This window comes from Egretta garzetta, unplaced genomic scaffold (assembly GCF_000687185.1).
Source record: "Egretta garzetta isolate BGI_Z169 unplaced genomic scaffold, ASM68718v1 scaffold108, whole genome shotgun sequence".
Classification (NCBI taxonomy): domain Eukaryota; kingdom Metazoa; phylum Chordata; class Aves; order Pelecaniformes; family Ardeidae; genus Egretta; species Egretta garzetta.
The window spans coordinates 6,105,906-6,124,304 of NW_009260614.1; the positions used below are offsets into that span (position 1 = coordinate 6,105,906).

The window sequence follows — 18,399 nt, forward strand, 5'->3', positions numbered from 1 at the left end:
GCCGGAGCAGCGGGTGCTCACCGTTGGCGAAAGCCACCACCAGCCAGACCATGTCGGAGGCGTTGACGTGCCGGTCGAAGACACAGCAGGGCCTCTCCAGCGTGAAGGTGGTGGCGGTGAGCTTCCCCAGCAGTGCCGCAGGGGACACGTGGGGCACGTAGGGCAGCAGAGCTGGGGGGGCAGGGGTGAGCAGGGGGACCCCGTGCTCCACACCACTTGGCAAGTGCCTGACCCCAGCCCGCATCCACGCTGGGGTCCACGAACAGCGCAGCGGGGGCTCACGGGATGCCAGCAGTGCCAGCACCAGGGGGATGGCACCAGTGTGGGGATCCCCCAGCACCAGGGGGATGGCACTAGCGTGGGGATCCCCCAGCCATGCCTGGCCCCATAACCCCCTCCCCAGCACAAACACCTTGCAAAGACCCCAAGGGAAAACACCTCGCAGCCCCTCCGAGCCCCCATTCCCCTCTGCCCGGTCCCCCCGGGGGAGTCACCCAGGCCTGCAGCTGCGCCCGTCCCAGCCAGCACCAGCAGCACCCACGGCAGCTCCATGGTGTCGTCCCGGTGGGGCTGGATGTGCCGCCCCGCTCTGCTCACCCCGTCCCAGTGCCGAGGGGACGATCCGCCCCGTGAGCCCCTGCAGGAGGGACCGCCTGTCCCAGGGTGCCGGGCCCTCCCAGTCCCACATTCCTGCACTGGTTCTGCCGGCCCAACAAGACCCCATGGGCAAAGGGTCCAGACCCGCCTCCCGGGTCGCTGCTGGAGCTGACTGTGCTGGGGGGCCTGTGAGGATGCGGGGCACGAGCCTGGGATGTGAAAGGGGAAACTGAGGCACAGAGGAGGCGCCAGAGGTACGTTTTAGGACAAGTTGGCAGGAGTTGAAGGTTTTTTCGTGGCTATGGGAGCAGCTGGGCAAGTGGTCCTGCACCCCCATTTGCCCCACCCAGACCTTATTCCCTGCAGGTGCCCTGTGCTCACCCCAATCCCCAGAGCCAGGGTGAGGATTGGGCCCACACCCAGCTGGTTTTGGGTGAAACCAGCCTTGCCCTGAGGGCAGGGAAGTGCTCTTGGAGCCATTACACTCAAAACTCACCCAAAACCAAAACCCCAAGTGTTCAAGGCGAAGGGCCCCACCCAGCACCCAGAGGCACCCAAGCTCCAGGGCCACCCCATGCTCACATTTCGCTGTCCATCCTTCCCCCTTGCTGGCCACAGGTCTGGGCCATGGCCCCCCTCCCTGGGGAAAGGCCCCCCCCCAGGGCCTTGGAATTGGACCAGCAACGGTGCCCCTGGAATGGGGGCTGCACCACAGCCCAGCCCCCCCCGCCAGCCGCTCTCCAGCCAGCGGGGTTTGAGTGCTCCTTCTCCCATGTTTGGCAATGGCAGCAGCTGCCCACTCCTGCGTGGGAGGGAATTCCCCCCCCTTCCCAAAGGGGCTAGGTCTCAGCCTTCAGATTAAGTGGAAATGGGGCAGTTGAAGATTACAGGGTCCAGCTGTGGAGGGGAAAAACAGGCGCAGCTGCAGCCCCCATCCCTCCTCCCTCTTCCAGTCCCTGCCTTATCCCCCTCCTCCTCCCCAGCAATTCCTGCCCCAGCGTCCCCACCAGCAGCATTCCCCCCCTGGGGACACACCAGCCCCCCATCAGCCGCCCCAGAGCCCTCCCTGGCGTTCCCCAGCAGGGCGAGGGAGGCAGGGTGACGCAGGGGGACACTGACTCACAGTTTCAGCCGCTGGCACCCACTACTGGGACTGGGTGCCAGCATACCTGCGGGGTCAAGGCTCAGCTAATAATAACCACCCTGCCGCAAACGAGCCGGCACCGCAGGGAAGGGAGAAACCCCCACCCTGGGTCTCCAGCCAGGGCCAGGGGGATCAAAGTCTTTTGGTCAGACCTGTCTGGTAACATTATGAGTGCTTATTTCGGGCCCCATTCCCTCCCGGTTCCAACCAGCACTGTGGTCATGCTTTCACCCCAAGCCAGCCCTTGAGCCTTCCCCCTCCGCCCACTGCTGCCCCTGCCGCAGGGCAGAGAGGGGACCGGCTTCAAAGCATCCCCCAGCGCAGCGGTGCCCGAGCACCCGGCCCTGCTGCTTTCCAACTCTTTGCCTCCCGCATCCCCCTGCCGCAGGGGCTAAGCTGCCTCAGGGCTCAGCACCGCCATAGCAAGGGTTTTCGGAGATGCCTCACATCCTCATGGCAGAGGATGTGACAGCCAGGGATGGGACGCTGAGCCTGGCCAGCTCACACGGCTGCACCCTGGCCCTGGCCCAGCCCAGAGGCAGGGAGGCTCCCGCTGATTCAGGCAGAGGAGCGCTTGCCGAAGGTGCCTTGGGCCACGCTCAGCAAGAAATTCTTGCTTTGTATGGGGCTGGGTGAGCGCTGCTCACTTTTCGCTTCAATTCACCATTTTGATTGATGGGAGAACACGATCCAGGGATAGAAAGACGAGGTTTAACCTTCAAATCCCTCCCTTTCGCAAGCCAGGGGGTAGAGGAGCAGACACAGTTTCTATAGAGCTCAGCAACACACAGACACATACCTGCTGCTCCTAAGGAGCTCCCAATTTTGCAGCACCTCCAGCCTTGGCTGGGTGTTTGAGGGTTTTCTCCCTAGAACCTGTGGCAGAAGGTAACCAGGAGGCTACAAGCACAAGATGGACACCGGGGAAAGCTCCAGCCCTTGATAGCTCCAAAAACCCTTTCATATTCATATTGGTGTGACAGAAAGAACATTGCCCTTCTGCTGGTCCAGGACATGCTGGTCCGGGGAGGATGCCAAGCCAGCAGCTACCACAAAGCATAGCCACATCCCGATCTCCTGGAGAGGAGGCAAAATGGCAGACAGCACCAGGGCCTCTGATGTGCCAAAGGGATTTAATGTGGGCAGAGCTCCCAGGACTTGCAGCTGAGGCCGGTGGCCACAGGGAAGGGAACAGCCAGAAACAGCTCTTAGAAAGGCTTCAGCTACCAGGTGACAAGAAGCCTGGGGACAATGTATAGCAAGGCCACCAGGACTGGGGCGATACCCCCTTCACAGGGTGCTAGCACTGGTGAGAGGCAGAGTTCATGGTGCAGGAGAGCATCTCTGCTGGCAGCCTGGCATCGCTGCCCGCCGCCCAGCTGGCAGCAGACGTGGGGAGGAGTGTGGCTGGTCACCGCCTGGTGGCACCAGCACTCCCTGCAGCAGCACAAAGCTGTTCAACAGCCTCCTCCCTGCGGAGGCTTCAATCAGGCACAAACAGCCCCACACTGCTGCCGTTTCACTTGAGAGAAGGGGAAGGGAGGGCTTCAGGATGATAAGAGTGGGGATGGCAGCTCAGAGCAAGAGCAGGGGGCTGTGACACTGCTGGGTCACCTCTGCCAGCACCACAGCCACAGGCTGCCAGGCTCGGGTGGTAAAGCATAGACAGCCCTGGGACCAGCACCCCAGCTCCTGCCCCTGCAGACATTCGTGACCCTGCAGCAGAGCTGAGCTTTCCCTGCCTGGATCAAGCATCTCCAGCTCTGCAGAGCAAGAGGTCCTGTCCGTTCCCCAGAGAAGGCCACTAAAGGGGGAGGCACCCCAAGCCATTGGGCAGCAACTTGCCATGGAAATTAAGAGTTTATTACAACCAAGCAGAGATACAGGGGCAGGAGGCTTCGCTATAAGAGGTGCCTCAGAGACAGGGAACTGCAGCATGGCAGAGGGAGGCCCTCGCTTGCTTTCCAGCTGGTGTAGTAGGAGCAAGACACCCATCCTGTTCCCAGGCATTACCAGGGCAAGGTTCTGCCTTCACAAGGGGGTCTGTCACCTCAGGACCACTCTCCCAGCTGCTCCTGGATGTGGCCCTCAACCCTATCCAGAGATGCAAGTGCAGTTTCTACAAAAATATCCTTCCCCCCCCAAAAAAAAAAAAAAAAGACTGTAGAGAGCGCAGGGCTCCTGCAGTACAGTATTATTGCTCAGTGTGACAGGCGGTCAGACACAGAAACTTAAGGCAACAGGAATAAGTGCAGTAGGCAGGCGCCCTGACGCGTGCACGGCACAGCCGGGCCCCCACCCCAGCTCATTGTCTCAGGCAGTCCTCAGTGACGCCCTGGGCAGCCAGCTCTGCCAGCACATTGTCCAGGTAGTTGGGGTCAGGGTAGCCATGGCCACTCAGGTTTGTGTCCATCTCCGTCTTGTGGTGGATCTCATTCCACACTACCGTGTTGCTCTCACCGGTGGTGCTGGAGGTGCCCACTGTGAAAATCAGGCGTCTCTTCCAGGCCACCCTCAGGAGCTCCAGGACCTAGAGGTAGAAGGAAAAAAACCAAAGCTCACCTTCAGCAGCTTGAACCATGAAAGCAGCTTTCCAGAAGCTTAACAGCGTAAATCCTTGCTGTAGCAGGAGGAAACCAAAGATCCCAGCATCAGAAGGAATCTCCCTCACCTCCTAGTTACCCCTGTGGTTCCCCTGATGGGAAGGACCATTCCCTGCACAGGCTGGTCTTCCAGGACTTGAAAAACACTGGCACGAGTTGAGACAAACACACCCACCCAGAGGAAACAGGGATGGGGAAGAGCCAGCAGCCAGACTTTCTGAGCTCAGCAGTTCTAAGTGCAAACCCTTGTAACTGCATAGCCCAAGACAGGCCAGGAGCATCTTCCCAAAAGATCAGACGGGATTTTCTTTAGGAAAGGGATGAAGGAGAGTAAGTCTTCATAGCCAAAGCTGTGAAGCAGCAGAGATCTTCAAAGGCAGAGGGGTTACAGCATAGACAACTACTAAGGATAGCTTAGAGCAATAGTAGAGGACAGCTCCCCAAAGCAACCCTGTTGTCCTGATCCACCAACACAGGGCCAGGAGAACCTGAGAAGGGTCACATTATGAGGGGCGATACCTTACCTTTCTGCCCTTCTCGTTGTCTGGTAAATAACAATAGCGAGGAAAGCCTCTTGCTGTGTAAGGCATCCCGGGGTTGGGGTGCTCAGGGCCCTGCAACAGACAAAGACTTCATTGGCACAGGCACATCCATCTTCACGTGAGCGGGACAATCCCTCAGCAGCAGGATTAGACATAGGTCCATCTCAAAGCAGCTCTTCCATGTAAGAGGAGCAAGGTATTGCTCTGACTTGTTTTTATGGGACACACAAGTATTATGGGTCCTCCAAGAGCTGTCTCATGCTGGGATACAAAGCCAGCTCTTCAGATTTCTTAAATTCTGGTGGGAAACAGCCCCAAACCACAGCTTTTTCCATGTAGTCTGACAACACCCTAAGAGATCACCCAGCTCAAACCTTCACAACCCCTGAAACCTCAGGTGTGGGTTGCAAAACTAGATGCTGGGATCCCTCCCACCTCGTGAGGCAGAGAGGAGACTCAGCCCATGCTCAAAGACATTAGTCTTCAATGTAAGTGAAAGGATGTTGTAGACCCTGGGGCAACCCTCAAAGGGGGAAAAGATCTTTCACAGAGGAGGCTCAAGTCACCCCTATGTTGAAGAACAGCCAGTGCATGTGCTAGCTCCAGACACCTCACGCTGTTCAGTGGTGGGCTGCCAGTAGGTACTGTACTAGATCCCTGTACCTCTCCGGGAGGCTCTCACAGCTTGTGCTATCCAGCAGCAGCCGTTCCTGCGAGCGTGCTTGCACTCACCTGGATGCCTCTGCTGATGTGATACACAATCTGGATTGTCCCACAGTCCTTGTGGCCAGGGAGGGACTGGGGAAAAGTGGAGACCTCCATCTTCCCTTTGGGTTGAGTTCCAGTTTTCTCTCCATAGATGGTTTTACAAGAGGGGCACTGCAAACTCCCATCCTGCAGGGAGAGAGAAGGAAGCATCAGAGCTTCGCAGCAGAGTCACCCTGGTGGGGCGGGGACCTCATGGGGATAGGCCAGCTCAGTACCTTGTTCCCGTTGGAGTACATGGCCAGCATGCAGAGCATGTGGAAGGAGTGCTGGCAGTTTTTCAGACGACCGACCGTCTCCGGCTTGATCGTGTTGCACTCACACGTATCGCTGTAACCCGAGGGGGAGGACAGCTTCTCCATGCAGATGATACAGTCCTAGAGTCCAAAACAGCAAGGAGAAAACCACCCTGTAGCACGAGCACAGGCTGATCATAACAACTGACACTCCAAGGAAGCGATCAAGGAGATGCTTCAGGAAGATTTGCCTTTAACTTTAATCCTTCCCTTTGAGGTTTGAGGGCACAGAGATAGGTCTCCTTATCTGGCTGGTATCACCCCACTCTGCCACCTCCTGGACAGCACAGGAAGAGAGCTGCCATGAGTCAGAGCAGGAACTGAGTATGGATATGTCCTGCTCCTCTACAGAGTGGCTCCAGTGCAGGGTTTTGATCTCTATGAGCATTGAGAGGAGACCAAAGTCCAACTCCCTCCTCCACACCAGGCCTTGCAGCCAGCTCCAAGGGAAATGGGGAGGCACTGCCAGGATTAGCTACTCAACCCCCACTATACTTTCTCTGTCACAGTCCTCTGACAAGGACAAGTCACCAGGTACCATGGGCGGGCTTTCAGGCAGTGCCGAGGCCTCCCAATCTAGCATCAACAGCACCACTGTAAGCAGCAGTATCTACCACAGGGGATCCCCAAGGAAGGATGGTCCTCAGGCATTGCCATGGTTTTTGCAGCACCCCAGCCAACAGGCTACTGGGCAAGCCAGAGTTGCTTCACTGTCATCTCACCTCATCGGCAGGAGAGCCCTTCACCTCTTCTAGGTACTTCTTCACCACCACTTCTGGCTCAGTTGGTGTTGCTGCACAAGGAGAGAGATAAGAAAAAAGAGGAGAAGAAATCAGACATGCTGTGAGGTACGAAGGGCATGTGCAGGGTGAGCTAGAGAGCAGGGAGACAAGCAAGTCACTGGCCAGGACGCCAAGGAGAAAGGTTAGGGTTAGAGAGGGAGAAGAGGCTGCTCCAACTGATCCCTACAAGCCCTGCAAAGGCTTTGCTATCAGAAATAGCTACCACCAGGACCATGAGTACCGCAGATGGGAGAACCCACTGGCAGATGCTGGTGCCCTGTGACATACATCCAGGGGTCTGCCTGTAGCTGCTGTGCTCCAGTTCTCCCCACATACCCCAAGCGATGCCAGCCAGGTCCCAGCTAGACTCTCTCTGTGCACACCAGAGGCCAGCAAGGATCAGACTCAACTGAAGGACACTGTGGTCTCACTGGGGTAGAGGATTACATCATCTGTGGTGTCAAAGGAGAAAAGGCATTCCCACATGACTCCAGCTAACGTGGGACCTTCTCAGGTCCTGCAGCTGGCACCCGGTAAGGACAGACCTAGCAATACACCAAGCTTCAGACCTGGTTTCGAGTGTGGCAGAATGAGCCTCGCATCCTTAGCACAAAACAGCAACATTTCTCTCAAACTTCTACATAGTCAAATCCAGCAAAGCACAGCACAAGTCACAGGGTATATAAAACAAACCAGCTTTATAACAGGTACCCTACTTGCAGCACACGACACAGATATCTTTGCATTTTCTTAAATATAGTCCCTGCTCCCCATCTGCCCAGGCATGGGTGCCTGAGCAGCCCCACAGCATCAGCAGCCTGGTCCCCTCGGAGGCATTATGGGATTAAAAAACAAACATTACACAACACCCAGAGCAAGATACCGCAAGAGCACAAGCAGTCACCTCAACTCCCAGCCCATCTTTTCAGAGCTGCCCAACGAGGCTTGGCTTAAGCCAGCAAGCATCACACATCTCTGCATGGTGCCCATAGAATCTTTTAGGTTGGAAAACACCTTTAAGATCATCAAGTCCAGCGAGCCCCAGGTGAGAGGTGATGAGCTCCTTACCAGTCATCAGGCCTGTCACAGAGGCTGCCAGGCTCTTCCACCAGCCTAGGAAAGGAAACATTTGCTCAAGTGATGTTATGAGTCCACCTGGCAGGAGGCAAAAGAGAGACTTGTCACTTAGCTCGGGGGGAACTTCGCCCTTCCTTCCCGAATATCTTCTGGGAGAGATTGGGGAAAGCAGTGCTGTGATGAACAGGCCAGCAAAGGTGTACCTCTTCCTTCTCCGATCTCCATCCCAGCCAGCTGAACTGCCAGGGCAGCTTGGGGAGCAAAGGAAAATGCTAGCAGCAGCCAGACAGGCCACAAGCATCTGTGCCCAACGCCCCAGGGCCTTGCAAGGAGTTCTACCCCAACACTGCCCCAAAGAGTTTTGCTCTTGAGCTTGTTTTTAAGACATTGTAGGACATCAACTGTGCTTTCGTACAAAGAGTACTGTCACTCCAGACCGCCATGCTCCCAGGTGGATGCAGAGCATCACCACATGCAATTGCTGGGCATCAGAGCTGCGGGTGTACCTGCATGACACGCATCTTCTGCTCTCCCCATCTGCTTTGGGGCTTTCAAGGAAGTTGGAGGGTTTGCAAGTGTTGCCTCTGTGATTGAAGAAGCCGTTCATCAAGAGACAGTCACTCCAGAGCCAGCACCGAGCTGTTCTGCCACCCCAAAAAGCAATCTCTGTCACTAGCAGGAAGGGGTAGGTGCTATTTTCTGGATAACCACTTTTCATGGTAGAGGCAAACATGGTGAAGCAGAAGGGAAGGACTGCTCACATGCCACAGGTGTCATTAAACAGGCAAAGACCTGGGGGGCACAGATCCTGTATCATGCAGGAACCCCTCGTTCCCATGCACACCAGCTCTGCAGGCTAGCTCAAGGCAACAGGAGAGCAAGGCAGAGAGCTAGCGTGGGTGGAAAAATCATTTAGCTAAGGAAGACTGATGAACTGGGAGTTGTACTCTCCTAAATGAAGACACAGTCATTAAGATGAGTTATTTTCAGGAGGGGATTCCTGGCTATCCTGAAACGTATGATTTCTGGCAGCAGGAGCAGGCAGAATGGATGACTGAGCACACAGAGCAAGAAAATGCACCCACGAAGGTGAAGGGATGCTCCCTTGAGTGCTGGTGCTGGGCAGGAAGAGAGGTGCCTGACATCTCAGGCAGAGCAGGGCTGTGAGGATCACCCTCTGGGGACCTTCAGTCAGGAAGGTGGTAACAGGACAAAATAAGCATTAAGCCAAAGAGCAACATGGAAGCAGGTGTTTTCCACTCTAGGGGCATGCCAAAATCCCCTGGAAAAGCATTTCCAAGAATTGCCACAAGAAGAGCAGGAAACAAACAGAAGCCTGGGCAAGCCCCAGCCTTCCAGCTTTCAGGCTGAGCTCAGTGCCAGGAGCTGCTTCAAGGCCTCAGCACCAGACCCCAGAGGGAATGCAGCTCCTTGCCTTGCCTTTTCCAAAGGCGAGAAATGGGTCCAGGAATCCTCTCTGCTGGGACCTTGCTCATATGCAGCAGATCAGGAGCTTCCAGCCAAGAATGAGTTGCAAGGGTATGCGATCAGTCTGAGCTGTTTTAGGTCCTCATTAGAGCTCAGCTCAGTGCTTACCACACCTGAAGCCCTCCTGTGTGCTCTGTGATGTCCCTGCTCCAGGCTGGCACTTTCCAGGCATGGCAGTTGGAACCAGGCTCTGGTTTGCAACCGCAGGAGACCTTCATGGTCAATGGAGGCATCAGCTTTTTGGGCTCTGGGAGTTTTGGAGAGGACCATGTGAGCAGGGCTAGCTGCTACCCACCATAACTCCATCTGCTTCCTTGAGTACCCAGACATGACAACCACCACATTCTCATTCCTGAGGATCCTGTGCTGCCTGCCAGACCGACCACCAAGTCCTTCTCCATCTGGATTGTGTTTTCCATGTGGCTCTTTTTGAAGTGACCTTCTTGTCTCCTCTGGCTATGGGCTGGAGAAAGCAGTGCCAAAAAGATGCACAGACAAGGTGGTGAAGACAGCAAGGGAAGCGAGCGGTGGGGGTGTGTTACACCAGCAGCAACGCCTGCCCAGTACTTGGCAGAATGCCCCAGCTCACCTGCTCCCACCTGCACAGCGGATCCAAGCAGCTTTAGAGCAATTCACCTTGTTTAGGATGGTGGAGGATGCTCCTTCCCTGCAGTGTGTTTCTCTTGCTATTGACTTTCCCTCCACTATAGCAGCTCAGATGAACGAAGAGATGACTTGCCCAAGAAACAGCCAGGCTCATTTGAATTAAATCAATGAAAGGAGACAAAGATCCCAGTGCAGGGCCAGTAAGAGTGAGCTCTTTGCGGAGTCTGCAGGGTACAGCAGGGATTTCAGGCAAAACAAATGGCATTACAACACCTCGTCAACTGGCATTCAGATGGAGCTGGGGGCAATCAGAGAGGCAGAAGAGGGTGACGCAGCCCTCAGCCATCCTTAGGAAACCCATGCCTGATGGGGTTGCATTGAGGCATCTCTGATGTGTTCCTGTCACTTTTCTGTGATAATGCTCCAATGCATTTAGATCCAGCAAGGTTGTCTGGAGAGAGAAAGGACTGGGGAGCCCAAATGCTTTAGGAAATCTGTTCCCAGCTGCCAGGGCTTGAACGTCCAATGCCAAGGAGGCCTTCTGATGCTGAGAACTTGGTTTCAGCAAGTAATGAAGCCCACACAGCCTTCCCTGCTTCTGAAGAGAAGCTCTTCCTTGGGCAGACCAGCGCATCTGGCAGGCCACATCCCAGCAGCATGGGGGAAAAGCTAGAAGGCAGCTGGGATGCACAGCACTCGCCATGGCACGAGCCGCATATGCTTCAGTGCATGAATCACTTCCTTGCTGGACCATTTGCTCCATAAGTGTTTGCCTCCAAATCTTTGTTCTAGCCATCCCTTGGGATCATCAAAGCCTGTTCAGTCCCCATAGTTTTCAGGATTCAATAGCGGATTGAAAATGCAATAGCAGAATTGACCTATGATGTTTATCACCAGCTGGTGCAATGCTGTGCTATCGATTTATCTGGGACATGGAGGAATGTTTACCATTCTTTCATTTACAAAGAGAGGAATAATGATTTTCTTTTTAAATGCTTCCCCTTCCTCCCTGTAGATAGTAAGTTGCTTGCTGAAGCAAGGGCTTTCCATGGGCAACATTTAACAGATGTGTTTTGAAGCCTTCCTCAGCAACCACATGCTTGCAGCAGCAGCATACCTCCTCTGTATCCCAAAACGAGCCATATGGTTAGCAGCAGACACTTTTTTTTTTTTGATACCCTACACAGACCAGACACAAGTTATTTCTAGTTATTGCCATGGACAGTCACCCAACTCTGATCACCTCTGCCCTCTGTTCCTTGGACTTACAAGGGCTGGACCTACTGGTCTCAACCCCAAAAGGGCTGTCCAGAGACCAGGAAGGTGAGGGGAGATTTGGTGTTAAAATCAGCTTTCTCCACATTTAGCATTTCAGCAGGCTAACCAAGCGACGGGGCTGCTCTGATCCTGACACAGAGCATCCCTGTTATTGCAGCCTGTCTCCCTCAGCAGATGGTCCCCCATGGGAACAGTGAGTTCCCCAACTCCCATGGGCTCCCCACTCCCACCCATCCCATAGGCACTGGCACGGTCCGCAGTGCCAGCTGCAGACAGGCAGGACATATGGGAAGCAGTCAGAGTCAGCTGGAATTACTCCCTTTGCCTAGCCAGATCCCATCCTGCTCAGCAGGGAAGGATGAGCGTGCTCATCTCGTCTCCCTCCATGACTGCAGCACCCTGCACATGACTGCCCACCCCAGAGAAGATGTGCAGGGAAACCTCCAAGCCAGGGGAAAAGCAGACGGTATCCCATCAGCTGAAAGGGTAACAAGTGGCACACTGGACTCAAAACAACACCTTCTCCCTGCAGTCCCAGTCCATGGCAGCCAGCTCCATTCCCGAGCAGCACAGCAGCACTCGGAGAGAGCCAGACAAGCCACTCACATCCCTCCCGGAGAGCCATGAGTGTCTCAGCCTGCCCCAAGTGCTAGCATGAGGCAGGGGCTGCAGCAGCCCGAGGAAGCGCAGCACGGCACCGGCTGTCAGGAAGGCAGTGCTGATCCATCAGGATGGCAGACACTGCCAGGCCATGTGCCAGCACCGATAGCACAGTGCCCGCCTGGAGACTACGGCTTCCCCGAGACCTCAGCACCCACAGCGCAGCACTCATCTGTGCCAGAGACATCATTGCCAGAGCGGCAACAACGTTAACGAGTCCTGACTAATTAGCGCCTTTGTTTAACATAACCCAGCTATTTGCCAAGCTGGCTGCAATTCCATCAACATTGCCTCAGCCCGCACGGGGCCAGGGTTTGCAGCAGCAGGAGGGAGTGAAAAGGGGCTCAGCAGGGGTATGCTGCACCCACCGCCACCTATTTTGGCACCAGCTGGTTGTAGTCAGCACACTGATGGCCTCCTCCTGGATGCACAGCTCTTGCTAGAGCTCTCCATGACAGAAAAAACTGGAGAGGTATGGGAGGGGGAAGGGCATGCGATGCAGAAATTCAGGGCACAGAACAGGCCCATCTCTGCCTGTTGGCAGCTTCAGGGCCTGTGAATGGAAAGAGAGCAGGCTGGACAAAAGTCAGGCTCACTACTTTCACTGCAGAGCAGTGCTCCTAAGCCCGGAGGGGTGTAGTTCAAACACAGCTTGTTCCTAGGAGGGACTGAGCACCCTCTTCAACTCAGGAGTCACACACTTTGCAGGACCAGCCTCCCTGCCCCCAGCAAAGGGGACCCCACTTTCTAAAGCAAGAGGGGGGATTTTAGCAAACTAAACCAGAGAAAGGCACCCCTACTCATGGGTCAGCATTGGAAAGGGCAAAGCATCTCCTCTGCAGCCCATCCTGAGTGGCAAGGATGGCTGGGACAAATCCTGCCGTGCCAGATGGGAAAAGGAGCTGCTTACTACCCCTTCCCCAGACACTGTCCTGTCCTTTCTGCCGGTGTCCCCTCTCTGCTCCCCGGGCCGGAGGTGTCCTGGCCCCAGCAGGTGGCATCGGTCAGCTGGCAGGGAGGTAGCAGCCAGGCAGGTCTGAGCCATCTGCCTGGACACCCCGGGGGCCAAGGCTGGTGCCGGCCCTGCCCCAGCACCCCCAGCCTTTGGCCAAAGTGCGGCTCAGCAGCCCCAGCAAAAAACACATGAGCTGCTCTTGCCCCCCAGCCCACCTCCCATCCTCCCCACCCACCCCAGTTCATGCTCTGCATTGCTGCTCTCCCCACCCTGCTCAGAAGTTGCAAGACATGTCCTCCTGTTCGCATCACACCCTTGCAAGCACCCCAGTTGCTTGCACCCTCACGTCCTCCACACCGAGGAGGGGCTGGATGCAGCAAGCATACTGCTACCAACAGACCCCACCGAGGAGAAGCTGTCAGCCAGCTGCGCTGCTGTGCATTTGTGGCCACGCTTTGCCCTAAATATGGCTCATTTCATGTCATTAACCAGCAGCAGGTGACCAACACCAATGGCAGTCCTGGCCCTCAGTTTTTCAGGCTCCTCCAGTGACAGGGGCAAGGCAATGCCTCTGCAGGAGGGCCTGGCCTCTCCACAGCTCCATTTCAACACGGTTTCCAGGGCATCCCCACCACCCAGCCCTCACCCCCAGCTGTGGAGGGCTGCATGGACACTGCTGCGCTGGGAGGGAAGCACCAGGAACTGGCGTTACCCTACCACCTTGCCAGCTGGCTCTGCTGAGAGAGATCCTCATCCAGCCCCTCTGCCACCCACCTCCACTCAGCTCTTCTCCTTCACCTCCCATTTTCCTTTGCTCCTCCTGTTCTTCGCTGCTTCTCCTGCCGCCCCCTGCTTTCTCCTCCCCCTCTATCACACATCCTACTCCACATTTGCTCTCTCCCTCCTTCTCACCATTTGCATCTCCTCCTCCCAGCTCTCTCCATAATGCATTTCTGCACGATACCCCTCTCTGCATTTAATTTCTATTTTCCTTTTATCAACCCTCCTGCCTCTTTCAGACAGGTTTGGACCTCACTTCCCCATCAAGCCTCCTCACTGCATGCACAGACTCCAAAGAGAGAGACACTGGCACCAACAAACTCCCCAGACATCCAGATGCCTCCTCCCCTCCACCTCAGGGCTCTTCCCTCTTTCTTAAAGACAAGCTGAACACCTCTATTCCCCCCCTTCACTTATCTGAAGAGGGAAGTGCCTTAGGTTTGGTGGTGGTTGACCACCCCAGGACACCTGCGCTAGGGTTGGCTAATGACCTCTACAGCTACACCAGGCTGGATTCACACCTACCCTGGCAGAGTCCAAGGGCTTCTACACACCAATGGGATCCAGGCTCTAAACTGGGAGCCCACAGACTCCACAAGGGCAAGGGTGTGGGATGCCAATGAGATATGAAGAGGAGAAACAAAGGCCCTGTCCTAGAGGTGGCGCAGCTCGGCAGGAGAGCTGGGGTAACCTGGAGCTTCCTGCCAGGGCACATCCACCAGAGAGGGCTCCACTCCACTCCAGACAGAGGTGGAGAGAACAAGTCCTCTGCAATTTGACCTTGAAAGCCCTGTATGACACAGGGGCCTGCTTGTCTGGAAGATCCTTCTCATCCCATGACTCAACCGTGACAAGCATGGCTCACAAGCAAAACTTCTCTTGACAGCACATATTGATTAAATGCTCTCCTTTACAGTCCTTCAGCTCCCAGACTTGTCCCACCAACGAGTCAGAGAAGGTCCTGGTACGTGGATGCCCATGGATTCCCGAGATGGTGTAGCACGACCACAGGGGACGCTACAGGAATCTCCGACATGCACTGGGCTGCTCCAGCTCCAATGGCTGATGGAAATGAGCAGAGCTACCACAGGACAGGGTCTACTTTATCACCTTATTTTACAGCCTGTCAGAGACTGTGCAGGCCAGAGGAGACGTGCCCTGCTTCTCCCCTTGACGGGACGAACATCATCAGTCAAATCAGAAGAGCCAAGAGGGTGGGGGGAGAGACAAGAGGAAAGGAGGGAGGCAGAACAAGTGCAGAGAGATAAAGAGAAGGAGATGGAAGCAAATATCAGTTTGAGCAGGAACTACCTTTCTTGGACACTTTCCTCCCCTCCTTAACTGAGCTGTGTTTTTTAGTGCCTTTATGGGTGCTGGCAGCTTGCGGCACACTGGTGAGGTGCACAGGGAGTCCAGCGGCTGACATCAGAATAGCCGTCATGCCTACAGCGGGTACGAGATCAACATGCAGGAAGGAAACAACGGGGAAACACATTCATTAAAAAAAAACTTTAACCTTTCAAGGAAAATTAAAAAACATAAAACAAAACCCAAGCCCTTGATTCAGAGGACATAAAACATCTGAGAGGCAACGGGGTTGAAGTCAGCACAAGGACAGGATCCAGAGGCTTCTAAAGGCAGGAGCCCAGGCAGCAAATTAAATCAGGGAAATATGGGCACAAATCTCACCTGTGACCCTCTGAGCTGGTGTGTGAACAGGACCTTCCTCTTTGCCTTGGCTTTATTAGGGCTCCTCAGACATTGAGTCTGCTGCAGTGCCAAGTCCTCCCGCTCACCAGAGCCCTAGAAGCAGCCCTGACCCTGGGGGCCTGAAGGATAAGGGGCATCACCTGTAACACTAAGGTCCTGCTCAGCTACTCCCCCCCCAAAGCTATGTGTTTCAAAAGCATCGCACCAAACCAATCCCCAGAGCGCAGCTCAATTGCCTTCAAACACTGCAGCAGTGCTGGGGGGGCCATGGGCCAGAGCTGCCCCACTCAATCCCCTGCCAGCCAAGTCCCACTTTGGCGGCTCCCCACTCACCCCACACCATCTCCTCCTTGGCACTCTGTTTTTTCCTAGCGCCCCCAGCTGCAATGCAATTCTCACCCTCCCCCATCCCAGCCAGCTGTATGCACGGGACGCAGCTTGTTAGAGCTAATGAATCATTAAAAAGGACAGCCATTCCCTGAAGGTAAAATTGGCACACAGAGAGCTACAGGACTGATCATGCTGATCTAATATGATGTTTGCCCATGAAATACAGGCCAATTACAAGTCATAACATTTCTAAGGTAGCATATTGCTGTTAAACTTATATTCAAGAAAACACCTGCCTTTGCTTTCCCAATAAATGACTTCCCCACCTGCACCAGCCATCACCAGAACTGAAAAAAAAAACCCCACTTATGGTTGCAAACCTAAAAGCCAGTGTCTCCCCAAAAGTTACCTCTGACAGAAGGCCATGCAAAACCACATCCTAACACTATGGAAATTCTTGCCAGCATCCTGCATAGTAATTCACAGCCAAAGCTGAGATTTCTAAGGATTTTCTTTTTTCAAGCCCCTGTTCAGCCGGGTTACGAAAGGAAGATATAAGAGCACATTTGTTCAGGACAAAAATTAGGTACCTTGCCCAGACATGACTGAAAATCGAGTTATGACAGGAAGCACCAGCCAGCTTTGTCTGCAAGCGGTAAGGCTGTTTTCTGTCTCAACCATGCAACCAGTCAAGGGCCCATGCCTTGTGACTAGAAATCCCCTGCGCAAAGCCAGGGTCAAAGCCCCACAAGCAGAACTACCCCTGTGCAGTGCCGACCGGGTTCTGCACTGACTTCACATAAGGTCCAAGCACAATAAATATTCCAGAACCCACTCAAAGCACAATAAATATTCCAGAACCCGCTCGAGTCCTTAGTTGGATGGTTTTACTAAAACTTTCTAAGGACCAAAAGACAGACAGAAAGGGTTTCACAAGATGGGAAGAGCAGCACAGATGGATAAAGTACTTTCCCCAGAGTTACCCAAGAACCTTTGGCAGAGCTGGTCTGGCCAGAAGACCACACTGCCCAACACACGGCAAAACCACGTGCTTCCAAAGGGAAATAGGCAACACCAAACCAGGCAGCTGTGGATCACCCTCATTAGGTACCATCACTGGAGCTGCAGGGCCAGAGGAAGATCTTCAAAGCATACGAACACCAGGTTAGTACCCCTCACCTTACTGACACCACCAGGCTGTTCCCAGCAGGTACAGCTGAGGAGAGCCCCTGACGTCAGTACAAGCCAGCAGGCCTCTGACTGAACATCAGATCCAGAAATTTCACAATCAAAGTAAGTTCCTTCAGGCCTTGAACTAAAGGCTGCAAGACTATTGCGTGCTCTCAACCCCGGTCTAAGCCAGCAGCAATCCTTCACTACTCCCAGGGAGCCTTAAACAGCAGCTCGAGCATTCCCATAATAAAACCGACGTGTTTTTTGAGCGAGTGAGTACAACTGAACACCTGAAGCCCAGCAACAGCACCAAAGCTGCTGCCTGTACATGCACCAGGCATGTACTTTCCCCTTTCAGCAGGTTAAAGGACAGTCAGACGCATTCTCAGAAGAGCAGTACCAACTCACGCTGATTAGAGAGCCTGGAAGAACAATATTCCTCAGAAACAGGCAAGCTGCTGGACCTCCCCATGGCTGGGGAGATCATCTCAGACAGCGTGACGCCACCGAGGCTGCAAATGCAGTTCCCCAGAATTGGTGCAGAAAAGCAAAAATGGTAAAGTTGCCTCCAAAAAACCTGCTCCTAAGTGGTGCGATCACACTGATTGCAGAGACTGACATTTGAAAAGCAAGTCCAAAGACTAACCGGGATTATCACCACCTACGCACAGCTGACTGATAGGCAAATGCAAAGTTAATGCTTTCTTCTTAAGAGATCAATACTGTTTTGCTAACATTAACATGCAGAGCCCATTTAAAAAAAAAAAAACCACGACAGAAGCAGGGGCTGAACAACTGACTTCAGACTCTTAATGTCAGAGAACAAAATGTTGCCTTTAAAAAAGTCAGACCAAGCAAAGAGCATAAGCCACAGAACCTCAGCTGAGTCCAGTCACCCTCTAAAACAGCCCCTCTCATACTTGGAATAACACATCCAAAACTGCCTGCCAGCATCATGAATCATCGCAAAGAAAATAAACATTTTTTCCAGGAACTTTCTCTCTTTCATTTTATGAGCTGCAAATGCATCTGCAACTCCATGCAGACATACAGCACAGGGCAAACGTAGGACCAGGAGAAACACTCCCAACCAAATGTTTTCTCATGGACAATCTTAAACAGCTCAAGAAAAGGTAATTTTCCACTTTTACCTTCTGCTGCCTTCAGGGAGATACACAGTGAATCATCGTCTGCAGATTCAAATCAAGAGAGCATTCAAAAGGGGGCTGTTCTGGTATTACACTGCTCTTCTGGCTCCTCTGAAAATCCAGCAGCAATGCCTCCTTTAAAGCTCTAATACAATACTGGAAATCTCAGCATCTAACAGTCCTCCCGCAAATTTGGTGACAAGAGCCCCCAGTAAGAGATCTCCTCTGATCCAAGCCTTGCATGGGACTGTGTGCTGATAAAAACTGCCAAAATAATACACAGACACATCACATCTGGGGATCAATTCTCCAGTTCTGACCTGTGGACACAACAGTTTCAATTAAAACTCATTGTAGCCATCTGGAGTTATGTCAGGAGCAAATCTGGCCCTGGAAAAATTCTCACCTGAAGAGGCAAGGGCCAAGCTGCAACAGGATAAACTTGCCCAGACCAAGAATTCTTTG

The 18,399-nt window shown here is 54.0% G+C and overlaps 2 protein-coding genes across 7 annotated transcripts in view; both read right to left on the bottom strand.

Annotated features, from left to right (window-relative positions):
- LOC104131796 (uroplakin-3b) overlaps positions 1–552 on the bottom strand; it is a 1,629-nt gene extending 1,077 nt beyond the window's left edge. The window contains exons 1-2 of the mRNA XM_009644999.1: positions 495–552; positions 22–171 (exon numbers count right to left, since the gene is read on the bottom strand). Of these exons, the coding sequence (XP_009643294.1) occupies positions 22–171; positions 495–552 (208 nt within the window). The remainder of the gene's footprint in view (positions 1–21; positions 172–494) is intronic.
- Positions 553–3,920: 3,368 nt separating this feature from the next.
- Positions 3,921–18,399, bottom strand: part of DTX2 (deltex E3 ubiquitin ligase 2) — a 34,836-nt gene continuing 20,357 nt past the window's right edge. For 2 of the 6 annotated variants that reach the window (XM_035900587.1, XM_035900584.1), the window contains exons 5-11: positions 14,885–15,016; positions 7,798–7,884; positions 6,670–6,740; positions 5,870–6,028; positions 5,619–5,780; positions 4,869–4,958; positions 3,921–4,271 (exon numbers count right to left, since the gene is read on the bottom strand). In XM_035900587.1, the coding sequence (XP_035756480.1) occupies positions 4,047–4,271; positions 4,869–4,958; positions 5,619–5,780; positions 5,870–6,028; positions 6,670–6,740; positions 7,798–7,884; positions 14,885–15,016 (926 nt within the window). In that variant the 3' untranslated portion in view covers positions 3,921–4,046. The remainder of the gene's footprint in view (positions 4,272–4,868; positions 4,959–5,618; positions 5,781–5,869; positions 6,029–6,669; positions 6,741–7,797; positions 7,885–14,884; positions 15,017–18,399) is intronic. The other 4 variants (XM_035900583.1, XM_035900582.1, XM_035900581.1 and 1 more) reach the window with 4 other exon arrangements.